The sequence below is a fragment of the Scyliorhinus torazame genome, chromosome 12 (assembly GCF_047496885.1).
Source record: "Scyliorhinus torazame isolate Kashiwa2021f chromosome 12, sScyTor2.1, whole genome shotgun sequence".
NCBI classification, from domain to species: Eukaryota; Metazoa; Chordata; class Chondrichthyes; order Carcharhiniformes; family Scyliorhinidae; genus Scyliorhinus; species Scyliorhinus torazame.
The window spans coordinates 162,431,106-162,443,301 of NC_092718.1; the positions used below are offsets into that span (position 1 = coordinate 162,431,106).

General features: G+C 42.3%; 1 protein-coding gene across 7 annotated transcripts in view; it reads left to right on the forward strand.

Moving 5' to 3' along the window:
* Nucleotides 1-9,045, forward strand: part of hip1 (huntingtin interacting protein 1) — a 402,236-nt gene extending 393,191 nt beyond the window's left edge. For all 7 annotated transcript variants that reach the window (XM_072469314.1, XM_072469320.1, XM_072469315.1 and 4 more), the window contains 3 exons: nt 536-597; nt 1,523-1,631; nt 6,998-9,045. In XM_072469314.1, the coding sequence (XP_072325415.1) occupies nt 536-597; nt 1,523-1,631; nt 6,998-7,008 (182 nt within the window). In that variant the 3' untranslated portion in view covers nt 7,009-9,045. The remainder of the gene's footprint in view (nt 1-535; nt 598-1,522; nt 1,632-6,997) is intronic.
* Nucleotides 9,046-12,196: the final 3,151 nt, after the last annotated feature.

Here is a 12,196-nt window from a genome sequence, read left to right on the forward strand (position 1 = left end):
AGTACCTGCATGGGTTTCCTCCGGGTGCTCTGGTTTCCTCCCACAATGCAAAGATGTGCAGGTTAGGTGGATTGGCCATGCTAAATTGTCCCTTAGTGACCAAAATGCTGCAGGGAGTGGGCCTAGGTACAGAGGGGGTCGGTGCAGACTCAATGGGCTGAATGGTGTCATAGGATCTTTTACATCTGTCTGAGTGGGCAGAAAGGGGCCTTAGTTTAGCGTCTTGTGGAAAATGGCACCTCCTCCAACAGTGCAGCATTCCTTCAGACTATCTATCCAGTGGTCAATATTGATCGAGAATAGAATTGGATTATGCTGTCATGCCCCATGATTGATTAACTTCAATGAGTAGGCTTAGACTAGAAGGAAAACCACTCGAACAGGCTGTTGGACAATACTCAGTGAGCACAGAACTGTATCCCAGCAAAAAATCAAACCTCTGAAAGAAAGAGAGCAAGTGAACTGCAAGTGGGGACCCTTATTTGCATGTTTGAAGCTTTTCTTTGGCCTTAACACATTCATTCCTTTGTTCCAGATACAATGGATTTCACGAGCATGACGTTGACGCAAATCAAGCGACAGGAGATGGACTCACAGGTATTGGAAAGCTGTCTTTGCATTGTACTCTGCTCCTTTTTAATGGTTTCTTTTAATTGGTTAGGTGGGGTTATGGGGTTGTAGGGATAAGCGGGGGAGTGGACTTAGGTAGGGAATCCTTTCAGAGGGTCGGTGTAGACTCTATTTTAAAAAAATTCATCAAAAATATCCAATTGCTGGATGTGGGCGTCGCTGGCTAGGCCAGAATTTATTGTTCATCCCTAGTTGCCCTTCAGAAGGTGGTGCTGAGCTGGCTTCTTGCACTGCTGACGATGAAGGAATTTGATGGGCTGAATGGCCTCCTTCTGTAGGGGTTCTATGATATGATACTGAAATAAAGAGATTACCTGCCAGGTAATCTTTCACGTTCTTCAAATGAAATGTATCCTTCACAGACCATGGCCTGACATCCATGAGGACATTGACAGGGGAATTAACGTTAAGTGGTTAGTTCACTTCAGTTTCTAATCAAAGTGAACTTGCCCAACAAGTTAGAGTCCGTTACAGAATGAAGGAATAGGAAACCATGGCATTTTTCAATGCTTGCTCTGCCAAGATGATGCATATCATTTGAAAAACTAAAACTTCTCTCTCTGGTAAAATAATATACTTTTCCCATGCTGTTACCTAGAGGACAGCAGTGGAGACGTGACCATTGATGCGGGTTCTGCAGTTTTATTTGATTGCTGATGAAGATTAGGGTATAATCTGTGTGGAGCTTTCCCTTGGGAGATTGAACCGGTGTAACTGGCCTGATGTGGTAACTTAATGCCCGTTCTGCAGATATTTCTTCCACTTTTCTAGTGTTTTTACTGTAATGCGTCTAAAAACAAGAAAGTGGTCTCTACAAGCCTGGTCCGAGTCCAAATTCACCAGAACGCAGCTAGAGAATGTTTAAATTAAATATGTGTTTTTATCTCTGAAGGTTCGTGTTTTAGAACTGGAGAGCCAACTACAGAAAGAGAGGCAACGCCTGGGAGGACTGCGTAAAAAGCACTATGAGCTGGCAGGAGTCTCCGAGGGTTGGGATGAAGGTGCGTGGGATTTATTTCTGATTGCCCCATTCTTTCTAGAGGAGAAGTGTGAGATATTGGCTGGCATAAACATAATAAGAAGTCTTCCAACACCAGGTTAAAGTCCAACAGGTTTGTTTTGAATCACTAGCTTTCGGCGCGCAGCTTTTTCATCAGGTCCACCTGATGAAGGAGCAGTGCTCTGAAAGCTAGAGATTCAAAACAAACCTGTTGGATTTTAACCTGGTGTTGGAAGACTTCTTACTGTGCCCACCCAAGTCCAATGCCAGCATCTCCACATCATAAACGTAATGACAGAGGAAATGAGAATGGATTCAGCATCTTTGAAAGCAGCTTCACCCCCAGGCCTGGATGAAATGTATCCCAGGCTGCAAAGAGAAGTAAGGGAGGAAATAGTGTAGGCTTTGACCCCCATTTCCCAATCTGCTCTGGCTACAGGTGTGGTGCAGAGGAATGGAGGGTTGCTAACACTCGACCATTGTTTAAAATGGAGGAAGAGGAAGAATAAGTAATTCTAGGCCAGTCAGCCTAACCTCTGGTGGGCAGGAATGATGGCACTGAAAACTAATGGCTGACAAATCCCCACCTCCGGGGTTTTAGAGAAAGTAGGTGACGAAATTGTAGGTGATTTAGTCATAATCTTCCAAAATGCTCTCCATTCAGAAACTGTCCCTTTAGCTTGAAAAATTGCAAATGTAACTTAGTTGTTTGAGAATTGAGGAGTGAGAAACCCAGGACATTATAGAAGAACAAAATACCGTGGATCACGAAAATATGAAATAAAAACAGAAAATGCTGGAAATCCTCAAATCGGGCTGTATTTGTGGAAAGCGAGTGTTTTTCAGGTCAATGACCTTCATCAGAACATGATCTATTTGACGAAGGTCACGACCTGAAATGTTAACTGTTGTTTCCCCTCCACAGTTACTGCCAAACCTGCTAAATGTTATTCAGCTAATTTTAGCAAATTGTGGATCTGTTACACTCATCTGTTGTGGAAAAGTTATAATCAAGGACAGAGTGACTGAGAGAAATTTGATAGATACGTAGAAACTCGGAGTAGGCCAGTTGGCCCTCTGAGCCTACTTTGCTAGTCAATATGATCATGGGTGATCCTATAACTCAATACCATGCTCCCCTTTCTCTCCCCATCTCCCTGCACACCTTTACAGTCCAGAAATCTATCTATTTCCTCAAGTATATTCAGTGATTTGGCTTCTGCAGCCTTCTGTGTTAGAGAATTCCAGAGATTCACGACCCCAAGTGAAGAAGTTTCTCCTCATCTCAGTCCTAAATGGCCTCCCCTGTAACCTGAGACCCCTTATTCTATAACCCCCCCCCCCCCCTCCACCAGCCAGAGAAAACAATATCCCTGCATCCAGTCTGTCCAGTCAGTAAGAATTTTATACACTTTAATTGGATCACCTCTTGTTCTTCTAAATCTGGTGAATGCAGGCCTAGTTGACTCTATCTTTCCTCGTAGGACAATCCTGCCATCCCAGGAATCAGTCTGGCAAACTTTGACACGTAATCCAATAATATAATTTCCAATTTCTCACCCATCAATTGTTCCTTAATAATTTAAATGGTCCTCTTACCTCATGACCAAAAATTAGTTCAAAAGGACTAAATTTGGTTGACTCATTAGGAGCATCCCTAATTGCAAACAGTACGAATGGAATTCCTTTATCCCAATCCTCTGGATAATCTTGACAATAAGCCCTGACCATTGTCTTTAATATCTGATGCCACCTTTCTAATGCTCCCTGCGATTTTGGATGGTACACAGTTGATTTAAATTGTTTTATTCCTAAGCTATCCATTACCTCGAGGTAAAATTTGATCCTTGATCCGATTGTATTTCTGTGGGTAGTCCATATCTAGTAAAGAATTTTAAGTAACTCCTCCACAATCTTTTTAGCTGTAATATTATGTACTGGAATGGCCTCTGGAAACCTAGTAGACACATCCATTATCGTCAAAAGATATTGATTCCCACTTTTTGTTTTAGGAAGCGGTCCTACGCAATCAATTAGGACCCTTGTAAAAGGTTCCTCAAATGCTGGAATGGGTATTAAGGGTGCTGGTTTTATCACTGCTTGAGGTTTCCCTATCACTTGACGTGTGACATGATTGACAAAATTTAACTACATCTTTATGTAGTCCAGGCCAATAAAAATGTTTCTGGATTTTAGCTTGATTTTCCTTATTCCCAAATGACCTCCCACTGGTACCTCATGTGCAACTCGCAACTCCTCCTTTCTATACCCTACCGGCAATACTACTTGATGAACTTCTGCCTACTTTTCATCCGCCTGCATATGTAAAGGTCTCCATTTTCTCATCAAGGCATCACCTTGTAATAACACTCGGGTATACACGGAGATTCCTCTTCTGTGTATGCTTTCTGATACATCTGTTTTATTTCTATATCTTTTTGTTGTAACTCCACCAATTTTCCTGAACTAAAAATATCCGCCTCATCCTCCACCTGTTCTTGTTCTTTTTCAACCATCTGATCAAAAATCGTTTCTGATAATTGCACTTCAACTTCATCTTCCCTCTTTGATTTCTCCTCTTGTCTTAACCTATGACTTTGGGACCTTGTTACTACACAATCCGGAAAAATCCTAGGATATTCGTCCTTCAACACTTCAGTTGTCTGATTTTCCACTGGCTTATCAACCACAGTAGGCATCACTCCCACTTGCGATCCCAGCTATATCATTACCCAAGATAAACTGTATTCCTGGACAAGATAGTTTCTCTATTACTCCTACTACCACTTCACCACTCTTCACTGGACTTTCCAACCTTACCTTATATAATTGAACACTACTCCTCTCACCCTGAATTCCACATATTACCACCTTTTCTGGCAACATTCTTCCCAAACTACATAACTCCTCATCTCTTACCATTAAAGATTGACTAGCTCCCGTATCTCTTAAAATTGTGACTTCTTTACCTGCTCCTCCTGACACACGAGTAAACTTTCCCACACAAGTAAATCCTTTAAAGACATCTGGCACCTTCTTATGAATCACCTCTTGAACATCTGTACAATCTTTTGCACCTCCTTCGCTTCCCTTGGGCTTTCCTTTACCACTCTAACAAACCCCACTGTCTTATCCTGTTTTACCATATCAACCTTCCTAGTGCTTTTCTTCAACCACCAACACTGTGACTTTACATGGCCTAGTTTATTACAGTGAAAACATTTGAAACTTTTCATTTCTTTTCCACCCGCCTGGATTTCTTTTTTAATCTGAGGTACATTCTCCTTATTATCTCTCATCAGACCACCTTTACCTTTACCACTTGAGTATTTCTCATGTCCCTAGTTTCTATCCCTCACAGGCTGAAACATGTCGGAAACCAAGCTTTGATTTACGTACTCATTCATAATCATCTGCCATTTCTCCTGCTAACCTTGCAGTTTTAACCCTCTGCTCTTCCCCATGAATTCTCACTACATCAGGAATTGAATTTTTAAACGCCTCCAAAATTACCTCTGAGAGCTTCATACGTTTGGTCTATTTTCAAAGCCCTTATCCACCTATCAAAATTACTCTGTTTGAGCCTATCAAACTCCATGTATGTTTGACCAAATTATTTCCTTAAATTTCTAAACCTTTGTCTGTAAGCTTCAGGCACTAGTTCACATGCACCTAAGTTGGATTTTTTCACCTCCTCATACATCCCAGATACCGCCTCTGGTAGTGATGCAAACACTTCACTAGCCCTATCTACCAGCTTTGTTTGAATCAATAATACCCACATGTCCTGTGGCCATTTCATTTGTTTAGCTACCTTCTCAAATGAAATATAAAAAAGGCTTCTACCTCCTCCTCGTCAAACCTTGGCAATGCTTGGACATATTTAAATAGATTCCCACCAAGCCTTCGACTTTGACGCTCTTTCTCACTATCCTCCAACTGTACGTTTCCCTTTCCGTCTGCCAATTTTAACTGACTGTCATGCTTCATGCCCATTTTCTGAAGCTCAAACTCTCTCTCTTTATCTTTTTCCTTGATCTGTATCTCCCTTTCTCCTTTTTGTTCTGCTAGGGCTATTCTTTCTTTTCTTCTTTCTTCTCCTTTCTTTTTCCTCTCTCTCCCTTTCGTACAAGCTGCTTTAATTCTTTCTCGTGTTCCATTTGTTTAATTTGCAATTGGATCTTTGCCATTTCCAATGAGTCAAACTCTATCTCAGGCAACTTTAATGCTTAACCACCGCCATAATTACCTCATCTTTTCGCATTTTGTCAGGTAATGTTAACTGCAATGTTTTTGCCAAATCTCACAGTCTGCTTTTGGTCTCTGTCCATAAGGTAATGCGTGTGACCGTCTCCACCCCAAAAACGTCTGAGCCTCTGAAAGAGCCATTGTCCACAACACAGTTCCCACTTGAACTAAAATACCACACCTGAAAAGCAACCACAATATGCTCACCTCTCACTGTTTTTAAGTTCACTAAGCCAATCCAATAGATAGACTTTTATCCCCCTAGAGCCCCCAATTGTTATGGGCCAGGGTTTAGAGAATCCAAAAGTGTATCATGGAGTTCACCTGACCCACAACTTTTAGTAGATTGTGGTATGGGGGGGGAGCACGGCTCATTCTACATGTGTGGTACAGCAGAAATGGACCAATGTTTTTTAAAACAAAACAATGTTTATTCTATGAACTCAAGTTAACCTTTTTAAAACAAACAGTGAATATCTTAGCAACCATTAATTCAAATACACCCCCCAAAGAATACAACACTAAGTAACCTGTATGCTGTTCTTTTAACATCCAAAAATGTAACAAACTTCTAAACAGGAACACATTAGGGTTTACATTCAAGATTGAAAACATTTATAATTCTTCTGAATTCACCAAATGATTAAGAGATTGTCCTTCATGGCAGAGATCAACAGCAGTGCAGCTCACAGGCACACCAAAGCTCTTTCAAACTGAAACTGAAAAAAAACAGAAGTGGAGCTCAGCTCCACCCACACTCTGACATCACTCCAGTAACATGAGCAGCTCTATTTCTTAAACACCCTTTTCTTAAAGGGTACTCTCACATGACACACAGCATAAACCAACCAGAACGTTGCCAGGGCGCAAGGGACTTTGAGGAGAGCTTACATAATGCATTTCCTGATGGGCATATGGAGTTAGGATATGGGTCAGCCATGATCTCCTCTCGCACTATGTTTCTGTTGAATACATCCAGCGACCCTGTCCACCTCCAGTATGAAGAGTGGTTGCTTAGGTACCAGAGTGTTTAACATTTTTGGGAGAGCGGTGTGCGGAACAGGATGAGGAATGCATTTGGCAGAAGATTTAAAATAATTAACTTTTTTTTATATGCAGAAACCAAGTAAGCCCAGAGTGGCGACGGAAGAACAGTGATTGAGAGATTGTAGTCTCCAGTCCAAGACTGAATGAACAGTGCAAATTCTCTGTACAAACAAAACCCAGTCCATTCCTTCCAGCATCAAGAGGATCAGTGCAGTAACCATGAGCCTTGACTGGGAATGGTCCTATTTCTGTATCACAGTATTTTCAACTTGTATTCTGGATCCCGTTATTATCAAGATGAGACGGTCCTGCTCCTTTATTTATTATATGTATATTTTTCCTTTATATTTGCACACTAGTGGTAAGTATTGTGTTAGTGTTTTCATTTCCAATGCCCACAGCAAATCTTGGTTTAACTGTTGATGCCCCTTTCATTGGCACATATCAGTGACCTGCCAGCAAAACATGGGAATGTCATAACAGCTCAAGCATCTTGGCTTTTCCTCCGTATAAAACAGGTTTAATGGGTAAAGATATCACTTGCCTTAGTGCTAAGCTACACAGACTCGAATGACCTAAAATTGTCATTGCTCAGTTGGCTGATACAACCTGGAGCATCAGTTGGGGCACCATTTCTGCCGACACGTTAGGAGTAGCCAGATAAAAATCAGCCCCCTTTCTTCTGCTCGTTGATATGTAAAATGCTGAAAGAGTGGATATGACGTGGGTGATACCCTCCAACATCAACTCATTTACGGTCACCCGCTAACCAGGCGAGCTGAAAAGGTGTGTCCAGCTGGTATATGTTGCTAGAGGATGAGAGCTGTGGCATACCCACCGTGGCAGCAGTGTCTTCAGTAGCAGTGGTGAGAAGATTAATTATTTGGCTGTCCTGTCCGCACAGAGGAAATGACCTCCCAATCGTTGGACGTTCCACCGTGTTTTGTTCACCACAAGAAGGAAACTTATAATATTCTCCTAGGTTTCTGTCATTGCATTACAAGGCATTTAATGGCACAGAAATGTATGTGCAGCCCAACTGGTCTATGCTCCACAGAAACCTCCTTCCACCTTACTTTATCTCATCCTATTAACCTATCCTTCCATTCTTTCCTCCTTCACGTGCTTATCCCCGGTGTGCTATTTAACCGATGAGAGCATCTTTCCTTTAGAAATCATTGATTTTTGATTTCCTCCATCCGCACCTCCTCCCATGTGCGGTGGAATGTGCTGCTACAGCGACCATCTTGAGTCAAGCTTCCATCCTGTCCTCTTATGGGGAACTATGGAGGAAAAAATGAAAGATTTAAAATGGATAGCTACACAGCTGCCTGCCACTTCTATTTGATCTCCATTTTTGAAATGTGGAACATTTAAATCCTGTGGTCTCTTGGATGGTGCACTGCGAGACTGTCTGAATCCTTGGAACGATATTCCAGAGAGAGGACGAGGCACTGGCATTTGGGGGCGAAAGTCGCTGTCTCCAGTGGAAGGAAGTGGAAAAGCAACATTTCTAAACAGTTTATCGACCGATATCCACAAAACAATAATGTAATGTCACTTTTGAAATAAACACTGTGCTGGTGAAGGGGAGTTCACCAGTTAGTTCCAGAAATAGAACATTTGGGTTTATAGCGGTTTGGGGAAAAGTCTGTTTTTATTTTAAAGAGTTGTTCAGACTCATTTAACAGCCAAGTATTACTTTCCCTGCCAATTCTGCTAATGTATTTCAAAGTGTCTTAATTATTACTTTCCCTAAACGTGCAGGACTTTTTGTTTCATTTCCTCCTTTTCATATCATAACTTCTAAGTGATGCTTCTTTCAGAAGAGAAGTTTGAATTGAATTGGTCAACGCCCTGCCACAGTTGAACATTAGTTATGAGTGCCCACCTGCGCCTGTATATGTTATCTGCTGAGAGTACGTTTCCCCTTTCATTACAAACTGTGACTGCTCATTTATGGGAACTCGATTGCTGTGGCGTTACTCTCTAATCCCGTGCACATTTACAGAAGCGATACCCTGCACCCAAGCTCGTGTAATGAACTTGTTGCAACTTTGTACACGCCCGACTTTATACTTTTTAACATTTGTTTAAAATCATAAAAATTGAGATTTTCAGCTTCTGTTGTTTTGATCAGTTCTTGCTTAATTCTTTACGTTTAATTAAATCTTGGTTCTGTTTACCCCCTCCCCCAATCCCAGCACCCACCTGTGCAATCTTTCCTGCTTCAAATTATGTGCAAGCATTCAACCCCCCAGGCCTTTGCCAGCCCAAGAGATTTGAAAGTGATTAGAATTTGGGATTCTTCCTAATATGTTTCACTTGTCTTAACTGTGCATGTGTGCTTCCATCGGCAGCTACCTTTTGGCCTAAACTTGACTTCATGCTTTAAACGTTTGTGATGGTGTCGCTATGAACCTGCAATAATATGCTCTCCACACATTGTATGCTCTAGATCTTTGTGCACCAATAGCAAATACCAAATTCTGTTACTCAGGCTGAAAACAATTCCAAATTCATATTTCTTAAGAAATAAAACAACAGAAACAAGAATCATCTAGGCAGTAAAACTATATGCTAGCTCTTACCCTGATACCGTTTTCATATCCTCCTTTTCTGTCTGCTGCACATACTTCTCTGAATGCATTAAATAACTACCATTCCTGTTCGGTGCACTTTCCCCCTTTTCGCACGGTATGATAGCCTTATCCATTGACTGCATGCCGTAGGCATGAAAACACTTAGGCCTGGCTATTGACCGCTAGTTTGGCTTAACCATCTCATTGACAGTATTGTCTTTCCTGATCTGCCAAATCTTTCTATGTTACGGAAAGCAAAGGAAACCCCAAACTCCTTCGCTAATTGCCTCCTTAAACCACCTACTTGCACTCCATCCATCGTTGCCTCTAAGACAAGCCACAAGGCTCTGATGGACCTGTTTATTTTCACAATATGCTTCTGTTTCCCCTGCACACTCATTCCTTTGTTCACACCTAGCGGCAATTGTTTTAATTGATCTACCCAACGGCAAATTCTATATATATTTTTTATTGTTAACATTTTTCCAATTAAAGGCAATTAGCATGGCCAGTCCACCTACCCTGCACATCTTTGGGTTGTGGGGGTGAGACCCATGCAGATAGGGGAGAATGTGCAAACTCCACACGGACAGTGACCCAGGGCCGGGATCGAACCCAGGTCCTCGGTGCCTTGAGGCAGCAGAGCTAACCACTGCATCACCGTGTCGCCCTTAAATCCTAGATACAATCAAATGTCCAGTGTGACTGGAGTTGTCATTTCCCAATACCTGCGCATCAATTCCTACAACACCTATCTCTCACATTGAATGTTCACCCCAAATTGAGCTTTAAGACCTGCTTCCAAGACCACCACCTACCTCTGCGCTATCATTGCTGAAACCCTCATCAACTACTTCATCGCTAGGATTGATTTTCTGGATACTTTTTTCTAGCCCTTCCCCACCCTCACTCAAGAAAACATTTAATGCAGACTTCTGGACTGCACATCCACCACCCCCACACTCACCCAGTGTTACACGTCTTCTTAGTGCCCCAATGCCTGTCTACCTCCCTCCTTCATAGCCAATTTGTTTTATATACCTTCATGGCCTCGCTCTACCCCAGCCCACATACTCCATTCCACCAACTTGGATCACAGTTTAAACTCTGCTCAGTTATCTTCTCCCTCGGGGACTAAACTGTTTTTCTTCACTAGTACTTTGCCTTCAAAGGTAGCTAAAATCCATCTCTGTGAACATAATCTGAATCTGCCTCCTGCATTCCCACCCCGTTTCCCAGATTTATTCACATGCTGCTTGGTATAAATCTGTTTGCCCTCTCAGGAATTTATTAAAACTGCAAGTTGTTGAAATGATTGCATCCCAGCATGATGTGCTGGAGTTCCCTGGCTGGTAATGCTCTCTTCCTCTTATTCCACTCTGCATAGAGCCTCCTTTTGTGACAGAATGAGCAAGTTCCCCCAGTGACTGAATTGCTAAGTGCTTTGCCAGTCTAGTCATGAACAACACAACGAGGTTTTAAAGATTTTCTGCCTTTCTGCGAAAAGTTTGTTGACAGCACAGCATGAGGCATTATTGTTCACTGGCTAAAGGGGAAATTAAGTGGAGTTCTCACTGATATTTTTTTTTGTTATGTGCAACATCAATGTGCATTTATTACACCATACTTGTAGGAAAACACTTCAACATGCTCCTGGAATGTGAAGGAATAAATGAGAAGCTAAAAGAGGAGAATGTACAGAAAGTTTACGGAGGTGGGAGGAGTTAAGAGAAGGAATTGAGATTATTGCAGTAATCAAGTCTGTAGGCTGTCGTGAGCTGTAGGCTGACGGGGGGGGGGGGGGGGGGGGGGGAGAAGATATGGCCGTATGTGACTGGCATGGACGAGGCTGATGTGGGCTGGAGGCTGACATGGGCAGGTATGAAGGTTTCAGCAGCAGATGGACTTGGGGAAGAATGAAGATGGGCAAGGGTGGAGATGGGCAATTTTACAATGGTCAAAATAGGCACATCATGCATTGTAATGTGTAGGGTATCTGCTGGACACTGCTTGGGGTTGAACAGCTTGCTAAGGTTGTAAACACTGATTTATTTGAGACAATGGGGTGGTGATTTGAGAGTAATGGAGTCTATGGTATGGCTAAAGGGTTTGTGGGGTTGAAAGTAATGGTTTTGTTCTAATGCTTCACTGGAGGAGGTTAAATCGAAGACCAGATGCTGAAAAAGCAACCTTCTGGTCACAGCGATAGTGGAGAGGTCGAGTTGGGTGGCAGCATTGAGGGCTTTGAGAGAATGATTTGTTTGAGGGGCAGCTATATGAGGAAGATCACAGACCAATGGAGATTTCAAATCTAGAAAGAAAAAGCAATGCTGGTAACATTGTATTTCATTTGATGTGGGAATTGCTGGCAAAGGCAGCACTTATTGCCCATGCCGTTGAACTGTAGATGGTACATGGCTGCCACTGTTTGTCGATGGTGATCAAGCTGGCTGCTTTGTCCTGGATGGTGTTGATCTTCTTGAGTGTTGGAGCTGCACTCATCCAGGCAAGTGGAGAGTATTCCATCACACTCCTGACTTGTGCCTTGTCGAAGGTGGACGGGCTTTGGGGGGGTCAAGAGGTGGGTTACTTGCTGTAGGATTCGCAGTGCTCCAGATTAGGTTGAAGTGTCTTCTACAAGTTCAACATGACCTTTAATGTAAATGCCACTATTCATAAACCGTAGATA